Genomic DNA, 21815 nt, shown 5'->3' on the forward strand with positions numbered 1-21815 from the left:
TGAGAAACCTGCCTTTTACTTAGGCTGAGTGGAGTTGGAGAGAACCTTTTTCTACCTCTAAGTAACTGCCATACTTGGTTTTCCTCTGCAGTCACAGTCATTCTCAAATACTTATAATATGTTAGGTACTAGTGGCAAAGATTAATAAACCTTTGCCCACACTTCAAGGAGCGCATATTCTAGTGGAGGAGAGGAAGAAGAAAACAGAAAAATAGGAATGAAAAGTCACAGGGGTTTTAAGAGATCTGTGGATGTCCTACAAGAGTTCAGGAAGTATTCAAAACTGTTGGAGAATGTCTTACATGATAAACTTGAGTTTCATTGGTAAAAGACAGGGAGGTCATTCCAAGGAAAAGACAGTGTAGGTGATACTGGGAGCCTTGTATGTTTGGGAAATTATAAGCATTTTGATATAGGAAAAGTGAAGACTTGGTAGCAGTGGGAGGGGTATAGAAATGTATCAATTCTGATACTTAGGTGGCATGCATCGGCACAGGTTGACCCATTGGTTATGATTTTCATCATTATAATTGGATCTATGTCTCACCACTTGTTAAATATTTTAAATCTCACCTCTAAGTATAATTAAAAATGATAGGCAGATTTGACCACATTTCAAAAGGTCGTGTATGCCAAACTAGGGATCTGAATATGAAAGAAAAAGGGAGTCAGTTAAGATTAGTATGCAGAAAGATTACATAATTGAATTTGTTTTTTAGAAAAATAACTCTCAGGAAAATAGGGAAGATAGACGGAGAAAGACAGGATGAACTTTTAATCCACGTCATCAGCCCAATTTAGCAAATGAGAGGAGTGAAAATAACTTTAGTAGAAAGCCTAATATTTACACCCAAACAGTACATTCCTTATTAAATGTAGCACATTCTTTTATTTTAGATAAAATTAAATCACTCAGGATTGAATAAGAAGGTATTTCAAATGCATTGTATGTTCCAATTGCTTTGAACATTATGTTCCAGGAGGCCGGCCGAAATCAAAAAAAACTCCTTTGTTCTTGGTCTCCTCTCCACCGATAAACACAGCACTCAACCTGTACCCCTAACACTGACCAGCACTCCTAGAACTGTCTGATCCCATGACCCAGCAGGGGCCTTAAAACCTTCAGGAAATTGTTGAAAAGAAAGTAGAGTCTAAAATGCAAACCATGACTACTATTGAATAAATATTCAAAGCATAATTCCTAATATGTTGTGTAAGTCAGCAGAGCCATCTTCACAGATGAAAAAAGCTCTAGATCAGGGGTCAGCAAACTTTTTCCTGCAAGGGGCCAGAGAGTAAATAGTTTAGGCTTTATGGAACATACAGTCTCTGTTACAACTACTCAACTCTACCATTGTAACCCCAAAGCAGCCATAGACATTGTGTAACTGAGTGTGGCTGTTTTCCAATAAAACTTTATTTACAAGAATAGGAGGTGAGCTGGATTTGACCCATGGGCCTTAGTTTGCCAACTACCGCTTTAGAATGATTCATCACAGAGTCCTCCAACTGATAGAAACATGTGCATAAGACAGTCACTCCACGAAATCATATTAGTCTTCTGGAAAACAACGGAAGAGCAGATGAATTTCACCTGGTCTCACCATAGAATAATATTCTGTGTTTGTCTTTGTTTCTTCACAGATGTTTGATCATCCTTACAAAGCAACTTTAGCTTTTCCATTTCCTGAAAATGAAATTTTATCAGAGTATTTTCATGGAAAAATAATAATGTAGATTGAATATTTCATCTAATCATTGAATTTTTCTGGTTTACAGAATGTTGGATTGCTCTAGGTTTTATTTATCTTACTTTAAAAAAAGAACTTTCTCTTTCAAAATTATCTTTACTATTTTTTTAAAGATTGTTTTAGTAATAGGGAAAATAAATTAATATTTTATACTATACGGGATCAAGTTTATTACTAAAATTAAGGATTATGAAAGATTTAGATAGTAGTTTTGCCATAGTGGTTAAGGACACAGGTAATTTCCAGTACCCTCTCTGTCACTTATTACGTGTGTGATTTGAGCAAATTAGTTGTCTCTTTGTGCTTCAGTTTCCTCAGCAACAAAATGAAGTTAATAGTAATAGCTTTCAAAAAGGATTGTTATGAAAAGTCAATAAATTAATACATGAAAACCAACCAATTAGGACATTGCTTTCCTCCCAAAGAACACTCCATAAATAGCTATTATTATTGTTCAATTATTTTAAAATTTCGTCTAGACAAATTTTAGAAGTACAATCAGTCTTCAAGTTACCAGAACACTTTGAGATGCAGATGCCTGTGAAACACAAGCCCTAGTACACAAGAGGCCTTTGAAGTCATCAGCTGGTTCATCTCTCACATGGGAATTCTTCTCTATCTGATAATATCAAGGCCTTCTGTTCTCCTGGGCATTTCTGGTTGTTAGATCCGTAGCACCCTACAAAGCAACTGGTTTCATTTAAACTTCAGCTGAACATCTAGTAAGCATAGTGGCATTGATGAGACAAGTAACATCTCTGAGCTTCAGAGTTTTCATCTGTAAAGTCAAGTTAATATTATCTATCTACTTCTATCTACTTGTGAGAGAGAGAAGAATATATCTCACTCTTCACATTTCAAAAAGGAACATTTCAGAGGGATTTCCACTCTCCTGGAGGGAAAAGCATGCAAAGAAAACACACAGCTTTTCTCCACCATCTCCCTCCCTTCTCTCCTGGGAATGAGTGACTTACCTATCTGTTAGGACTGGAGAGAGAGTTGAGCATGTGTGACTCAGTGTCTTCTTTTTACAGAGCAGTCTGTCCTCTGAACCTAAGAGTTTTCCTATTGTCACTCTGAAAGCCATCTTCTAAAGCAGAAAAGTGCTGCTATTGTCCAGCCCTGCCTGTGACTCTGAGGTTGGGAAGCAGTATTAGGCGGTCCATTTGGTCACAGATCAAAGACTTGGTCTCTAATTAGCTGATATACATTAATCTCCATGACTCACCTCTGTTGGTTTTTAATTTGACAACAGGGCTGTTGTTTAATCAAGCTTTAAAACCCTAAGAGTGAGAATTCATAACAATCCTTGATGTGACAGTACATGCACAAATGTTAAATCTGCTGTTATTTTAAGAACATTTCTCCATTATAGCATAGCCAGATCTTTCTCTCCCCTTTGTTGGTAACAGATGGAGTAATATAAAATGAAGATAATATATGACACCGCTTATTAACAGTGTAGTCTTCCTTATTCTCTAACCTCTACTGACAACTTATCAACTCACTGCCACCCCCACACACACATATACCACTCCGCCCCACACACACAGGCACACACTCCCTTCTTGCCTCCAAATTCACAAAGAAAAGAGGGGCTATCAAGAGAGTTTCCTATTTTCAAACCTTTAAACATACCTACCTCTGCCCCTGACATATTTTTTATTTTTGTCCCAATTCCAGAGTTGACCTGCTCAGCTTGCTCCCTCCACCTATGCTTTAAATATCCCCACATTTTAGGGATTTTATATTATTAATTGTCCACTGTCATTAATTAAATTCTCCTATCCTACCTGGATCCTAAAATTAAACCACCAATTAAGCAAACAAACCTCTGTGACTGGCCTCTGTATGCAGTATACAAATTCCATGAATCATAAGAGAAAAATGTAAAGAAAACTTAAAAAAATAAAGTTTGGCATTGTTCAAAATGCCATAAATAAAGTCAAAATTAAATAAGGAGGGAAAATAATTGCTACATAGGTCAATGAACTCCTTCCTTACTTTAGAAAGTGCTTTTATATAAATCAATGAGGAAAAATAAACAGATAAAAATGGACAAAGTGCGTGAATAGGTAGCTTGCAGAAAAGATAAATATATTATTATTTATTGACATATGAAAGATATACAATCTCACTCATAATTAAAGAACTACAAATTACAACATAATGATGCCAATTTTCACCTACAAGATTAGAAAATACTAAATAATTTAATAATACCTTGTGTTGATGCAGATGTAGAAATATAAGTACTTCTCACTGCCTAGTTTTGTTCACCATTTATTTTTCACGATCATAAGTTACATTTTTTGAAAAATAAAAATACTACATTAAAAAAACTGCTCGATCTCATTTTTCCTCAAAATATAGTTTTATCATTCTCCACTCCTTATTAGTATAACTTCCCAAAAGAATGATTTACACGCCGAGGTTTTTTTCTCACCTCCTACTCACTTCTTAGCCTCTGCATTCTGAATCTGCTTTTCTTTCTCCATTCAGCCATCTCTTGCTAAATCATCAATTACTTCCACCTCAATAAATCCAAAGGCCCTTTCAGCATTATTTTATCTTGATCTAGAATCATTTGACACTGGTGTTCCCTCCTTTAAACAATCTCTTCCATTGGCTGGGATGATACAACATTCTCTGGTGTTTCCTTCTATATCTCTGGATTTGCCTTCTCTCTATCTCCTTTCATAGTGCATCTTTTTTCCAACCATTACATTTTGAGTTTCCTCAAAGCTAAGTTTTTAGACTTCCTCTCTCTTTCTCTCTCTCTCTTTTTTTTTTTTTGGTGAGGAAGATTAGCCCTGAGCTAACATCTGTTGCCAATCTTCCTCTTTTTGCTGAGGAAGATTGGCCCTGGGCTAACATCCGTGCCCACGTTCCTCTACTTTATATGTGGGATGCCTGCCACAGCATGGCTTGATAAGTGGTGCATAGGTCTGTGCCTGGGATCCGAACCCACGAAACCCAGGCCTGGGCCACCGAAGCAGAGTGCACAAACTTAACCGCAGGGCCAGCCCCAAGAATTCCTCTCTTTTAATCCTACACACTCGTGTCTTCTTTTAATAAATCTAAATTATTCAGATGATTCACTCATTTTTATTTGGCAGACTATATATCTCTTTTGAGTTCCAGACTCACATATTCTCCTGCTTTCTTGGCTATTTTTATGTTTGAAATGCACATTAGCTCAACTTATCCGAAACTAAACTCATGATCTACTCTCTACCTCATACCTGATTCTTTTCCAATTGTCTTCATCTCAGTAAAGGTACCATCACTCATCTTGCTTTAGTCCAAGAAAGTATCATTTTTTTTACGGATGCTGGTTCCCCTGTATCTACCTTACTTCTTCTAATCCATAATCCATACCCCAGGGTTATCTTTTAGAAAATCACACATATCATATTCTTACCCCCACAAAAAAAGGCCTTCTCCAAAATACTATAAGGCTGAAAAGAAAATATTGTCTCCTAGGCTCCTCTCCAAACTTCGTCACACATGCTCCCCTTACTTTCTGTGCTCAACTCATATGGTTCAGAGAGTTTTGCATATGGTCTGAGGCAGGTACATCTAAACAAGTGGCTGTTTATAGACTGAACATTATGCAATTAGTCTGGTCTTCCCAACTCAAATGTAGATAAGCAGTAAAACAATTTAAGGCAAAGTGGGACAATGTTTGACTAGCTTTATTTGTATTATAAATTCATCACAAAAATCTCAACAATTTTCAAGGCATTTTGCTAAGTTTGTTTAATTTTCAAAGAATAACCTAAAAACAACAAAAACAAAAATAAAGCAAAATTAAACTGACACTTTATCAGTTTAAGTGTAGAAAGTGCAGAAACATTTATGTTGCTAAAAGACTTCTCTCTTTGTGATACTTAGAATGGCAACTAGGATTAGAAGCTGGTGCGCTCTTGTCTAGTCATTTAACCTCTTTGAGTCTCAATTTTCTTTCCTATAAAATGGGGATATTATTAACAAACTCAAACTCATGTAAAACTTGATATATCCAATATTGCTTAGGGCATTAAATTTCTCTCTCTCCTCTCATCATCTCCTCTCCTCCCCTGCTCTCTTCCTCTTCTCCCCACTCACCTTCCCTCTCTCCTTATCTCCTGGAATATAACAAGAATTCAATGAAAATAACTTTTTTTCACATTACAATTAAATGACACTGCATGGCCCAGTGGAAGACAAGTATACTTGTTTTCAAAAGGCTTTAATTTGGCATAAATACTCTGGTGATATGTAAGGATAAAGACTAATATCTACCTCTAGGTAATAGCTACTAACTATCATGGTTTTAGTAGAACAATTGTTTGTAATTTTATCCACGAAGATATTTATTAGAGTGAGCTCTTGTCCTTTCCATTTTGAAAAATATTGATGTAGAGCGACCTTCTACTAAGAAAAACTGGTTATAATTCCCAAATCCAATCATGCACCACATAACGATTATTCAGTCAAAGACGGACCACATAAACGATGGGGAACCTGTAAGATTAGTACCATATAGCCTAGGTGTGTAGTAGGATACATCATCTAGGTTTGTGTAAGTACAATAAGGGAGGAAGAAATTTTCTTCTACTCTTCTAGGTTTTTCTCGCTGGTCTAAGAATTAAATTGACCTGAGACAGATTAACAGGAGAAAAACAAACAAAAGTTTAATAACATGTATACACGGGAGAAACCCAGGAAAACCGAGTAACTTGCCAGAATGGCTGAAGCCCTCACCTTAACTACCATCCTCAGCAAAAGACAAAAGAAGATGTTGGGGGTAGAGACAGTCAGGGACTTCAAAGGGAAGGAACGCAATTCACAGGTAGATGACAATGAGTAAACGTTTGGAAAACAAACAAAAACGTTTGTTTGGCCATACAGAAACAGAAGAACACAGAAGGAACCCAACAAAGAGGGTTTTCTAGGTTCCTCCCTGTCTACCATCTAGTTCATGTTATGCTAAGGTGAGAGCTTGCTTCCTGAGACAGATGTTTTTATCTGAATTCTCTTAGGCAGTTAAGGAGGAGGTAACAAGAAAAACTTTCAGATTCTTTTGTTTCTTAAAAATAATCAGCCTAAAATAATCTTCATGTTAAAGAGACACATTTTGAGGCTGCAAATTGTGCTGCGCTTCAGCATACTTCTATGATGTTCACACAACGATGAAATCACCTAATGACACATTTCTCAGAACACCATTGTAAAGCAATGAAGCAAAGTTTTGAAATTTAAGTACATTTCCTCTTGTGGCTGGTACCATTCATCATATTGAAGGACAGAGATTCTTAATTCAAATAGACAAATAGTCTTAGTTTAATCATAGATGAGATAAAACGATCTTTAAATAGTTAATTTGCTAAAAATTGGTCCTTGTTTCCAAGTTCATATTCAGTTTTATAACTTGTAAATAATGTATCTCAAGTAATATTTTCCCAGGTCAAGAACTACTGTATCCATTCTAGAAAAATAAGCCCCTTTAGAAATGTAATTACTGTTCAGATTATTGATCCTATCCTGCTGTCAGGGCCAAAGTGTTTAGCAAGATCATTTCAGGGACCTGGACAGTACATTTTTATTGGCAATGAGCTAGCAGATTACCCAGAGCTCCAATGAGAAGACCCAGTGGCCAGGTCTATATCACTCTAACATTCTACTGATGTGCAGCACAGATGGTGAGACATGTTGACGGATGAGGTTGTCTCAGCAGCAGAGTTATCTTAGTCCTGCCAAATATTTTAGTTGAATGACCTATTAAACATGGTTGTCCCAAGGCAAGTGGAGAGATTTATAAGTAACTAGAGCTGTTAAATGTGGGACCCTCTAGGAAGTTCTGAATATAGATTCTTTTCTCATAACTTTGACTGCTAGTTTCTAAGAATCATCCATCCAAGTCTGAGTTGGGGGTGGAGGGAAGGAAGGAGCATAAAGAGAGATTGGGAGAATATATGCAAACAAAATAATCTTAAAATACTAAGAGGAGTTATAGGGTGAATTGAATAGGAGTTTTTAGGAGGGAACATTAATATAAAAATGCTAACTTAAGTTCGTATTATCTAGGATAGTTTCTTTATACACCCAAGATCTATGAAGAACCAGGGTTTGCTATCAGATTATAACTTCTCTCCTGTTTCTATTCTCAGGAGACAGGCTAGTACAGAAAAGCACTGGATTATAAGTCACGGTAATTGCGCTCTTGTGTCACCTTGACCATGTCCTCCAGAGTTTTGGGGTCTCAGATTCCTCACTTGTAAATTTAGAGTGAGTAGATGGTCTAAATTCTCTCTCACAACTATTAAATTTTGCTTTTCTGCTTACGTCCCTAGACCTCCACTTCTATGGACAGGAATACTTTAAACTTACTGAGAAGCAGTAGAACACAGCACTAAATGCTCAGTCTCTGGAGTTACACAGACTTATCCTTAACTTTGCCCTCATCACATACACCTATATAACCTTCTCCATATCACTATTATTCAATATTTACTGAGTCTTAGAGTCCTTGTTAATAAAATGGAGACGATCGTAGTACTCAACACATGCAAGTTGTTCTTAGATGTATTTATTTTTTTATAGCACTTATTACTAACTTCTATCTAACTTATCATCTGTAAGGTCCATAGGGTCCATAAGGGTAGTGATTATTGTCTGTTTTATTCACTGATGTATCTCAAGCATCTTAACTTATGGTAGCCACTCAATATTTGTCAAATGAATAATTAAATGAAACAATGCACGTAAAGTGCTTAGTGTGGTAATTGGCGTACAGCATTTGATAAATGATCCTATAAACTGTCTTGATAAATGGTTTTATCACAGTGCCATTTCACTGTGAAGAAGTAGGAATGGAAAAAGCAGGGATGTTTCAAAGAGAAGATGAAGGGGATTGAGGACCATTGTCATTTTCAACTATTTGTTACTTTCAAAGGAAAGAATATGATCCAAGAGGTGGAAACTACACGGAGACATTTTTAATACCCAGAGTAAGGAAGACTTTTCTGACAAAATAGCTCAAAGATGAAACGAACCGGTGCTTAAGTGAATGTTGAATTATTATCAACCAATAAATGAAGGGATTAAGAAATCTAATCAAAGGTTATGAATCTATTATTCCATGAATTAAATTATTTGAAGAGAACTTATAAATAGCATATACAGAATAAATTTAAAAATATACAAAATATTGAATTTTGGCTTTGTGGCGCTGCTGGCAATAAAAATACAGACAGAAAATGGCAAATATAGTAAATACAAATCTATTTTCCTTGTGTACATATGATCAAAAACCATTTACTTGTTGGCAAATGATATGGCTGAAAAACAAATGCTGATAATTTGTCTTACTAATGTTGGCAAAGCATCAGACAGGAACTACAGAATCCCTTATCCTCTATCAGAAAAACAGGACTATTTAAAGCCAGCTTCTTTCTTTCCTGTTCTTTTAACCCCAGTGGTGACACTGAACTTTGGAATTCAAGAATATTGGCAGTGGGAATGTTCCTGGGTTTTGTGAAACCAGCCGGTGCATCACTCTTGCCAACTAGGGATGATTTTAGACAAAATGTATGACATCGATGAAAAAGGAATCTCACTCAATATCATTTTTATGAAGGATAGTGGACCTGATACTAAAATAGTCCCATCAATCTACTGCCATCAGATCAGACAGCAAAGAATTAGGGACATAAAGTGGCTGTCATAAAATGTAGCCAAGCAGGAGCTAAGTCTGATCAGAGAAGGTCAGTTAAGCATTTGGAAAATAAAGGAAGCATGTTTTCTTTAACGAGCCATCAAAAGTTAATAACAAGTGAGTTGGCTTTCTATTTTTTCTATTTTGGAGAGTAATAGTGAGAAAGACGCAGTGGTTATGAAGGTTTTCTCTATTCTTTAAATTGGCTGCCTATTGAGAAAAGATATGTGATACATGACAGTTTTGAGAGGTATGGAATGGTGAACTGCATTCACACATGGTCTCATCTTACTGATTGTGATGGTTAATTTTATGTGACAACTTGATTGGGTCATGGGGTGCCCAGAAGTGTCTATGAGGGTGTTTCAGGATGACATTAACATTTTTATCTGTAGACTGAGTAATGCAGATTGTTCTCCCTAATGTGAGTGGGCCTCATCCAATCAATTGAAGACCCGAATAGAACAAAAAGTCTGAATAAGAGGGACATCTTCCTACATGACTGCTTGAATTGGGACATTCATCTTTTCTGACCTTCAGACTTGAACTGAAACATTGGCTCTTCTTGGGTCTCAAGCCTGCCAGCTTTCAGACCAGAACTATACCATTGGCTCTCCTGGGTCTCTCTCCATATATATATATATATACATACACACATTCTTGCTTCTGTTTCTCTGGAGAACTTTAACTAATATACTGATTCAACAGCATCAGCAGGGAATGAGCTGAGTTGTGCCAATCAAGTGGATTATCCAGATAATTAAAGTCAACCCCCTGTAAAAGTCAATCTTTTAGAAACTTGTCAGGTAACAATGTGGGTGATCAGGCAATGTAATAACACTTTTGTATTATAAAATAATAAGGCAATTTTCCAATGCTTTTAAAAATTAGTTCTAAAAGCAATTCCTCACTTTCAAACTCCAAATTCTATGATTCTATATTATAAAAAAACTCATGTAGCCTTTCTCAAAATCAATTTCAAAAGCAACAGCAAAAAGTTTAAAATGTGTTTACTTCCCAAGTGAATTAAGAAAGTATTTAAGAATCCATCTCATTTCCTTACAGTCATTTTTTTTTTGAGGACTTAACAACTCATCATTTTCATGTGTTGATTCCTGTTATCATCATTAATCAGCACGTGGCATATCTACTTATTTTCCATGATTATCTTTAGGCTCTGCTGTTTTATGATATTTAAGCTCTACTTCCACTACACAGATTAAGCTTCAAAGCATCTGTCCTTATGCAGCACAAGATACCCTTGGATGCTGCCAAATTCCTGGCATTACCTCCGTGTGAATTTTCTCATTGTCACTCACCTGCCCAGAAGCAGAAATTCTCCTGCCAGACCCAGGCGCCTCATGGCCATCAGCAGACCTCTCACCGTCATGCCCTCACAGAAGCAGGCCACCACCCTGGCCTTGGGCAAGTGACTCGTGAGCTTCTTCAGCAGCTTATCGAAGCTCTGCTCCCCCGCATTGCTGTAGATTTTATAAGAATGAGCGATGCAAATCCCTTCCTTGGCTGACATATCTTTGAAAGCTTCCATCCCACTTTCTCCATAGTTGCCTGTGTGAAAACATAGATAAGCAGAGGGGTAGTGAAATGAGAGTGTGGGATTCATTGGCTACAATTAGAATGCAGAAGTGCTGGGAGCGCGAAGGTCACTTGGTAGCGTTGCACTTGGAACCCAAAGACCTGAATGAGCTTTTGCTCTTTCACTGACTTGCTCAGTGAATTGCACTGATTTGGGGCAATTTACAATGGGAATACATTATACATATATGCACTGAACTTTTTAAAAATTTTCACTGAGAAGAGAGAATAATATAAAAAGTACAAGTAATTTAGCTCCCCCCTTGACTCAAAAAAGCTCATAATCTAGTGTAAGATGATGGAAGACATTTATCTGCTATTTTTTCATTCTATCTCACTTGCCTTTGCTTCTCATTATATGATCATCTCACTCCATTGATTCTGGATTTCTGTTTGAAGAGATAGTACATGTGTGTAACACATATATTTTATATAGTATAGATGTTGTCATATAAATATCTTATAGAGTATTATATTTTTATAGGATATTATGCATATTATAGTTCATTAATAATCATGAGAATTTATGGTTTTATCTCAACTGAAAAATCCAGATCCTTGACTGAGATTTTAGTCTTGTAACAAATAAATGTATAAACTTATGAAAAATATTTAAATTTCATTCTATACAACCATAGAGAAGTTAGTGATAGGGAGGAATAATTCCCAAGTCCTTTGCAAAATTTGGGGGCTAGGGACTGAAGCTGGTGTTTTTAAAATTAATGAGGATCAATGTTGACAACCAACCATATTCCAGGAAGTGTCCCAAGATCTTTATACATGATCTCATTTAACTCTCACAATAATATACTGAGGTATGCCTTATGACCTCCATTCTACAGGTGAGGTAGTTAGGTTTACAATTGCCCAGAGTTCCATACCCAGTAAGCGGAAGGCTGCACTCCATTCACTGATCTAAGAGTGCAGATTCTGCTCCCTCCACGTTTCTATAGATGACTTTTAGGAAACTCAGGAGCCAAATTATATCTGCATTTCTCTTTCCCATTTAAAAGTCATGATACTTCAATTTTAGATATTTTTGGAGACTTTTAAGGCTCTATAAATTATACCAGGCTCATTTTCTGAGTTTTCAAAAGATTAAGTGGGTGAGGGGTATTGATTTGAAGAATACAGGAGACTATTACAAGACAACCAAGCTGTGGGACATGTAAGGACGTAAGTGGTTTAACAGTCAACTAGACCTGGGAATTGGAATAGCATGAGGAGCAGCAGATCTTAAATGAATAAGGGTGTACAAGACATTCAGTTGCATACATTTCATTATATGACTATAATAGAGATAACACAAATAACTATGTCACATTTTGGTTTTTGGAAAGTTACCTCATATATATTAGCTCACTGCTCCTCACACCAATTCTGTGATAAAGGTAATATTACCTTCTCCTCACAGAAGTTCACCTTGAGCAAGGAGGTGGCAGAGTCTCGGTTTGAACATGTATCTGCTCACTCCTGGCCTGGCGTGTGCTCCACTATAGCACAGGGGCTTTGCTGTAAATGAGATCCCCAGACTTAGAGGGTGGATATTTGTGTTGTTTTCTCTCCATGAACAAACTGTAAAGGGCAGAGCAGAGCAGGCCAGCTTGAGACCCAGCCAACAACACTTGTGGGCCAGCTGCATCTTTCCTCCTTCTCCAGAATTAAAACAACAAGAAGCCTCTATGATGATGGCAGGTGGGCAATGTAGTTATTTTGCAATTAACAAAGTTTAAAGGGCTCTCTCTGAAAAATGTGCCAAGGGGCCTAAATTACTAGTTTTATACTAATCTGAGTAATCTGTTATTCTCTGATTTATTTTTAGCCGCCTCTATTTTTCAACCTACTCTCTTGTATTTAATGCTTTGATTAATGCTGAGATATTTGCATAAATAATTTGAAATTACGTACATAGTGTTTGTGACGGCAATAATGGAAATTCTCAATACATTCACAATTAAACAAACAAACCAGAAATCTGGCAAATTCATCATCTTTAGCACCTCTCCTAATACCTTTGTTTTAGTATTGTTTTTGTTTATACAGTAAATTATATAGAAGCAGCTTGTAATATGGAGAGAACTTTGTTATTAGAGATCTGAGTTCAAATTTAGTTTGGATAGTTTCTCTAAATCAGCTTAATCACTTGAGAATCAGAGGTAACACTATTGAATATATGGGTATTTTGTATATTATATTTAACATACGCAAAATATCTGATGGGTAGCCTGAACCCAATTAATTGCACCTATTGGGATTATAAAGAATATTCTAGGCATAGTTAAGCTGCTCTCTACTGGAGCATCTAAAACAAATAATGAAGCAAATGGCATTAATAATGAACATTAGACAAAAGAATAGGCTTAAACTAGCAGAGGGAAATACGATTTTCTCAGAGCAAAGCCCAAGCAATACTATTTAAAATTAAAATAGGAAACAGTTTTAATATATGTGTGACATAAAAATTCTGCAGAATAATAATTTTGATTTAATAAAAGAAACCCACTGCAAACTGGGGATTAAAAATGGGAATATGTATTCCACATATCCCAAGAAAACTGGGAAACCTGAAGTGTTGAAATTTTCAGTAGTTGATATAAAAACTGTATTCTGGAATTACACATTTAAAAATAAAGGAGGAACTATAAAAAAAAGTTCACAGGCTTCTCAAAGAAAATGAAATAGATTTCAAGCAGTGTATAGAATGAGGTAAAAGCTGGGGAAGCAAAGATTTATTTCTCCAGCAGAGAAACAAAAATGATTGAGAAAGGAAGATATGGGGTAAAATATGAGACTAACATGTGGCTTCATTTTAAGTAACTGGTGGAAGTAAGAAGGAATCCATCAGATCTTCTTCTTCTAGTAGCAGAGGGTTTGTGATTTGGAATTATGAGAAGAAAATGTAGTTATAGCCTGACGTGACTCTTACTCTTAGCTCACACTATTTTTAGTTATAATGATGTAAATGCTAATTATTGATTGTCAACTTTAAGAATCCACATATACACAAAGTGAAACACTCATTATGCAATATAATATATCTGTTATGAACCTTTACAATGAAAATTGAAGAGAGTGGAAGCAGGGAGAGCTGACGGGAAGGGGGAGAATATTAAAAACCCTCACTCACAATTTGGAAGTCAAGATATACAGAAAACAAAAAAGATATGATTAAGGGAATTATCTGAAGCTAGAAAAATAAATGAGGAGTAATCTAATAATATAATTATATTAAGAAAAGAAATGAGACCATACATGAGTTGAGATAATGTCTGTTGTCCATAAATTTAGACATTAAAAAAAAAGTAAGAATGTAGCCATGCCACTTAGAGATTTGGAGGTGAAAACCAGAAAAAAAAAAAGAAACCTAAAATGCACTTTTTACTTTAAGCCCTTCTGCACTATTTAATTTTGAAAAATATGAAAATACAAGTTTGATGAAAAATTTTAAATAATGTACTTAAAAGTTATTGAAATTGGAGAGTAGATACAGAAAATTTTAAATGAAATGCCAAGTGAACATCACTGAATAAAGAAATTCAGCATGTTGATATTGAGGATAAAATTTTCCTATAATTTGCTTGAATCAAATGTAAAAAAGTACTATTATTAGTTTATAATTTTTAGATTACTTCCTATGTTTCTGGTGAGATACACCCACATGCAATAATTCTTATACTATCTGTATAACGAAAATAACTTGGGAATTTGTGGGTAGCTAATTTTGTAAATAGCATAGGGCAAAATTAATTAGAATCAAATTTTACTTCAAATGATTACTTAGCATTTTGTTTGGTTCTAAGTTTCTATCATATCAGTTGGATTTGGCTACATTGTTTTCCAAAGCTGTTTAATTTGTACATTTTTTTTTCCATTTCAGCCACAGAATTGGGGGCCTAATGCATGCAAATGTAAAATAGGACCAAGGTTATTCTTTTTCTTATAACATGAAAGACAGCAATCCTGAAGCCCACGGTAGAAGGCTTAATTCACATTTATTCTAAGAGTAGTTGCTCTGCTTAAGATCTTGTGAGTCATTTCTAGTATACCAGAAGACTTTAGAATGGAAGTGGTTTCCATAAGATGTCACATATCTAAATGAAAACAGAAAAGTCCAGTTAATTCTCCTTCCTCCTGTCGAATGACTTTCTACTTACTGATCCTTCAATATCAAGTTCAAGAAATTCCTCTGCAAAGTCTTCTCTAAACTTCCTATGCATCCCTTCCTTTGTGCCTCATTACAATAGAAAATTGTCTTTACTTGCCTCTGCTCCTACAAGACAGTTTACCCCTTCAGGATACGTTATTCACTTTTGTATTCCCAATTCCTCACAGGGGCCTGGAAGATAACTAACACAAGTTGAATAAAAGGATAAATAAATGAATGAGCAGCACAAAGTAATCAACACCTGAGAGGAATTTGCCAGATGAAAATAATTGTCCAATTGATTATCAATCTGCAATCAGAGCTGCAACATTTTTGCCTGGAATGTATTGCTCTAACGAGCGATTACATAACATTCCACTTAACACTTGAAGAACAGAATTGCGCAATAGTCAAAACACCTGTTTTTTTTTTTTTTTCCTAAAAACTTCAGTGTTCCCCTGGAGAATAGCAGATTCTAATATTTCAGCCTCAAATACTATTTAAAGCTGGTGGCCTTCACTAGTACTCTTTGACCGGGATTGTGTCAGCTGGGATCTGAAAGTACGTGCCTCCATTTGCATTTACAAAGTACAAATTGAAACTAAGACTTGCTAAAGAATAACTTTAAATCTTTCTTCTAACCTGAGAGAGATTATTTATTTGAACATTATATTTAAAGGCACTGAAAAATCCTTTAGTATGAAATGTGTAACCATAGATAACTGCTATTTTCAAGTGGTACCGATTCAGTAACTACTGTGCCAATGTGGCTTAAACCCACTTTCGGATAAGGGTAAGAAAGTATGGCGAGATAGAGAGAATATATCTAGTAAGTCAGATATTTTTCTAGCAAAACAGCCATTGGAGATGTGGTTCAAATTTATAAATCTTAGATGGGTCGAGGAAAATGATCATGAGAATAAGCATGAAATTGATAGAGTCTTATTAAAAAGGTACAACTTTTCTTTTTTCTGACATTTGTTTCCTTTTTTCCATTGTACTCCTGCTTCATCCACCATAATCAGACCCTCATTATTCCTGGCATAGAAGCTTACATGGTAACACAACCTTTTATCATCTCTTATATTTCATTTTTTCAAACCTTACTAATCGTTATTTTTTGGGTCTTATTTCTTCCTTCCACATGTAGCTTAGGTCCCCACATGTTCCCACTTATCTACTTTTATTCATGATGTCCTTTCTACCTGGAATACCTTTCCCCATTTCTCCCTGTTGAAATCGTACCCATTCTTTCTGGTCCAACTCAATTGCCCAGACTGTAAACTTATTTAGGATGTACCACATTTTCTTCATAATGCCAGCCAGTGAATGCTTGTGGAACTAACCTGACTTAATCCACCAAGCTCTTCAAGGATTTCCCTTCAGGGATGGTGTAACCTAGTTATTCGTTCCATAGATATCAATTAATTAATTATGTACAGGTGTAACATTAGGCACATGGTAGACTCTAAATATTTTTGATCTATTTTATAATCATGGAGAGCATAATTTTTGTTAACTTGTAATTGCTAGAAAAGTTTATAATTATGGTTCCTTCACCTTTATGACAAAGCTGATCATACTAATGATTCATTTGATATTGAGAACTTGGTTAAAAACACAATCCATGATATTAACATTTTTTCCTTAGGAAAACATAACCCACTTCATATAATGTGTTTCATCATGGAATTTCCAAGGAGATTTCCCAGAGTCAGATGATGAGTTATGGTGCTAAGCTTTATACTATATTAGACTTAATTTAAAATATATATTTTGTATTCTATATTATGTACATATATTCATATGTTACATGCTATATATATTTATTTATTATATTTTGGATATATTTCTGTACCCTACTTTCCAAAACTGTAAGCCCTTGAGGGTAGTAAATGCACTTATTTAACTACACATCATCGCATAACAGGCACTCAGGATTTCTTGAACAGAAAAGGTGGTATAGAAAGACAGGTAAAGAGTAAATTTTTGGAAGAGTAAATTTATGTGTTCAAATACACTCAAGTGGATGCTAAAAAAACATTAAAGCTACTCTTTCAGGAAGTATTCACTTTAGGAAATACTGATTCACTTTAAAGAAAAGTATTGAGCTTGGCCTTCCACATTAGAACTTTTTTTCCTTTTAGTTGGCCCAAATTATCTCTTGCCAAAAAGGAAATGAAGCGATATAAACAGTAATTTGAAAATAGATTCCACATGGCTTTTACTACTGATATCCTGTTGCTATTATAAATAATGTATTATATTAACAGCTTTTAGTGAAGGAAAATGCTGCCGTTTCTCATGGGAGTTACTGCCTGGCATGACACCATCCCCCAAAATATGATCAATCAATCAGTGCCTAATCACCATTTCCTGTCCTTTCATGAGGCCATACATGTTCATCAAGAGATCTTAGCCAAAACTGCCCAGATTCAGCGGACTGTGTCTTAGTTAAGCTAGTGGTTAGTGAAAACAGCCAGGAGCGAGAAAAGCCAGAGAGATAAACACCTCTTCTCATTTTATTACTATCTCTTTTATAAATATGTTTCTCTCTTTTTAAAATATGTCTTTTCCCCATTATAGCCACATGTGCAATGAGTATAGCAATTTCAAACTCTGTATTGCACTCATTTGTTTATATTTATCTCCTGCTACTAGACATAAAATTCTTCAGGGTAGGTATTTCTATCCTCATAACAAAAAGAACACATATACATATTTTTGTTGAATGGAAAGAAAGAAGGAAGTTAAGTGGCCCAAGGAATATTCCTAAACAGGGCCATAGAACTGAGATGTAGGTATTTTGGATGCTAGAGATATGATTAATGGAAAAAATTTAAAGCTAAAGGATTGGAGTAAAAACTTATGATCATCTATCATGTACTCTCATCAAGATTCCATGAGTTATTATAAATGCCTTTGCTATGGAAACCTTTGCTAACGAACAGATTTCCAAGTTTTGGTCAATTACTTCAAATCTTACCCTGGAGTCTTTCCATGCCATGACCCATACAGCACAGCATTCAGGGGAGGCAGGACATTATGGGATCTCACTCAGGGTGTTTTATTATTGGAGGTACTAGAAGAGTCTCATTTAGCAAATCACTTTAGGCATTACTCTAGTCATGGATTATGTAAGCAACATTTGAGCAATACTCTAATAACGAATTCAGCAGAAAAAACAGCTAGTATAACAAAGTTTAGTAACTCAGATTTTGAAGTATATGCATAAAATATTATTTATGGGAATACTAAGCAGGGCTATTGGATATTGTCAGAAAAGTATGTGCCAAGTGGTTTGCTGAGAGGTATACTATGCTGGTGAACTCCTCTTCTGGCTACCAGGAATGAGGCTAGAAAAAAAAAGTTAAATCTTAAGAGCCAAGGTACAACCTGACCATACAAATTCTTACATGGCAGAGGATATGAAAACAAATCAATGAATATAATACATGAGGGTTATAACTGTCACACATGTCAAGTACAATAAGTCTGAACACCATCTTTGGTTCTGTACTGCAGGTCACTGAGGCTTGGAATCAAAAGTTGTGACATCTACTCCCTCCAGTAACTGTAGTTCACATAATTGGGTTGAACTAACTGAGTTAGAAAAAAACCAAAAAAGAACCAAATTTAGATTAAAAAGATCAACTTTTAGAATTTATTTTTAAATTTATTGAAATAGCCAAGTGGAAGTGCCAAATAGGAAATTGAATAAGGACATTCTGGCTCAGAGAAGAGAAGTCTAAACAGGAACTATTTGGGATCATCAGAATATGGATAGCAACAGTGATAGGTGAAAGTGTAGGATGCGAAGGGAAGAGAGCTCTGATTATACTCTAAAGAATTCAAATATTTATACATTAATTGAGAAGGAAAAGCTGACAAAGACAATGGAGAAGAAGAAACCAAGAGGATGTATTATTATGGAAACCAAAATAACAAAGTGCTTTTATTTTCTTTTGTACATTAACTGTGTGAATACTAAAGATGCATAGTGAAAATATCCACTGATCTTGGCAACATAGTAGAAGCCATACAGGACCAGGCTGTGTGTGAATGGGAATAAGATAGTGAAGACAACCTACACGTTTTTTGAGACACTTGGCAGTGAAGAGCAAAGAGATATGGTGGTAATTGGAAGAGAATGTAGGTATCAAAGGAGAGGTTTTGTCTGTTTATTTTTAGAGAGGAGTACCTTAGGGACAGAACCTGGGGCACAGTAAGCATTCAATACGTGAGAGTTTTTATCACCATGATCATCATCACCAACATTTATCTAGATCCTGTGGAATTAATTGGTAAAAGGTTAATAATAATATGCACCAAGTACTGCACTAGTCACTTCAAATAATAATAATGATAATAATAATATAAGTATTATTATTTAAACCAACCAATCCTGAGGCAGCAATTATTTTCCACATTTATAAATAAAGTGTTTATACTGAGAGAATTTGCCAAATAATTGATAGCAAGTGAGTAGAAGAGCTGGAATTGCAACCTTCATCTGCCAAATTTCAAAGCCCATGCTCTTTGCCTACAGTAGGTTCTTACCCTTAGAGCACTGAGCAAGAATTGCTCAGTTTAGTTCTGTGGTTCTTCCAAAGGCACTTACCCACCACTAAATGTTTCATTTGAAGCCAACTCCAAATACTACTGAATTGAATTCATCTCAGCAAACATATATTATTTAACAAATTTTTTGCTTAATTACTAGAAATATTATAGACATATATGATTTAGCACTAAATGATCCAATCCGCATCATTGCTGAGAATTGGTGTTCAAATATCAAAGCCTTCCTACAAAATATAGAATGCTTAATTATAGCTTTTTTATAGACAAATGCCTGTAAAACAACAGGGGGGGCTTTTGGAAATAGACACACCATATCATCAATTAGTAGTTACTTAATTAAATCTTTGCTAGAGAGGATGGAAAGACTTCAGAGAGACAGAGGGAAGAGAAAAAATTGATTTTGATATTAAACATTCTATAGTGTTTTAATTATTACCTTGTTAATGTATCTTAAATTGAGATTTGCATAATGAAAAAAATCATTTTATTAATCTTCCAAAAAATAATGAAATTTTTGATTTGTTTATTTTTCTGGCTATTATTCTTCCTAGAGGAAAATAAAAAGTTGAGACAGAAGCTTGACCCAGATCCCCACTCTAACCCTCCAGAATTCAACTTCCTCCTGCTTTCTTTATAAACTGTCAACTTCCCAGCTGAAGCCTGCAGTGCATGTCTCATTAAGAGTGATTCCATCTCCACACAAGGGACAAACCTCTCTATGGAACTGTATGTCAATGGGTCCCAGGGGTTGGTAAGATATTCATTGTGCCTGTTTTAGCTCTCTAGTCACCTCTGAGCCTTGATTCTAACTGGATCTAATGACAACCCAGAAATTCTCCCATCACCAGCTGAAGGCAGAAAATCCTCTGCAGCACAGCCAAAGCTGTTCAAGCTTGACAGCTTTTGCTGAAAAGAAGTAACTTCTTTGACAGCAGCTCCTTGGCCTTCTACCACCTTCTCCAGTTTAGATCAGCACTGTCTGTGTTCTGTGGTTGCCAGATTCCCTCTAGAAGGACTCAGTGACTCCCAGTCTTGAGAGGGGGGACTCAGTTTGGAAATATCTATCTGGACCATCATTTACTACAGGAACTGAAATGTAGAGCAATGGCTGTGCTGTATTTGTTGTCAAATTTTGAGCTTCACTCAAGCGTGGGTCAGCCATGCTATGTTCCAGGATTATGGCCTTGATGACTGTCATCTGTGGTTTAAACTGGTGCTGTCCAATATGGTAGCCACTGGCCACAGGTGGCTATTGAGCATTTGACATGTGGCTAATTCAAATTGAGATATTATGGTAGTGTAAAACAAAATAGATGTCAAAGACTCAGCATGAAAAAAAGAATGTAATACATCCCATTAATATTTTATAATATTGATTACATGTTGAAGCGATAAAATTTCGGATGTATTGGGTTAAATAAAATGTATTTTAAAAATCAATTTCACTGTTTCTTTTTACCCTTTCTTAAAATTACACACACAGCTAGCACTGTATCTTTATTAGAGAATATTGAATTATACATACAAAAAGAAGATTTATATCCTGTACATTTCAGGGTAGAATCTAAACTTCTTAGGACACTTCATGACATCCAGGACTTTTCATTATCTAGCATCTAACCTTCTTCTCCAGCCTCACTGCCTGCCTTTTCCTTATGTATATAGCACATGCTTCAGCCATACTAAGGAATGTATAGATCACCAAATGTACCATACTTTTTCACATCTCTAAATTTTATACAAACTCCCTTTCCTGAGACATTCTTCTGTTTAGCTAATTCCTACTCATACTTCAAGATTCAGCTGAAAGTGACAGAATTCTCTAACTTTCCAGTTCTAAATAGCTATCTTCTACTGTGCTCTCATTGTCCAACCCCACTCCAATGTCACAGGAGTTTTCATGTTTTATTGTAATTATTTGTTTGACTTCCTAAGAGACTGTGTACTAATCAGCAAAAGGGGTTACATCCTAATTACCCTTTTTTCTTGAGAGCCTAGGTGGCCTAATATTTGTTGAATAATTGCATTTTAGAAGATG

General features: G+C 35.6%; 1 protein-coding gene across 1 annotated transcript in view; it reads right to left on the minus strand.

Moving 5' to 3' along the window:
- Positions 1–21815, minus strand: part of GRM5 (glutamate metabotropic receptor 5) — a 668354-nt gene that overhangs the window by 276389 nt on the left and 370150 nt on the right. Inside the window, exon 5 of the mRNA XM_087433566.1 lies at positions 10773–11022. Coding sequence (XP_087289692.1) covers positions 10773–11022 — 250 coding nt within the window. The remainder of the gene's footprint in view (positions 1–10772; positions 11023–21815) is intronic.

The sequence above is a fragment of the Ceratotherium simum genome, chromosome 7 (assembly GCF_057802395.1).
Source record: "Ceratotherium simum simum isolate JZ-2026a chromosome 7, ASM5780239v1, whole genome shotgun sequence".
In the NCBI taxonomy this organism is placed as follows: domain Eukaryota; kingdom Metazoa; phylum Chordata; class Mammalia; order Perissodactyla; family Rhinocerotidae; genus Ceratotherium; species Ceratotherium simum.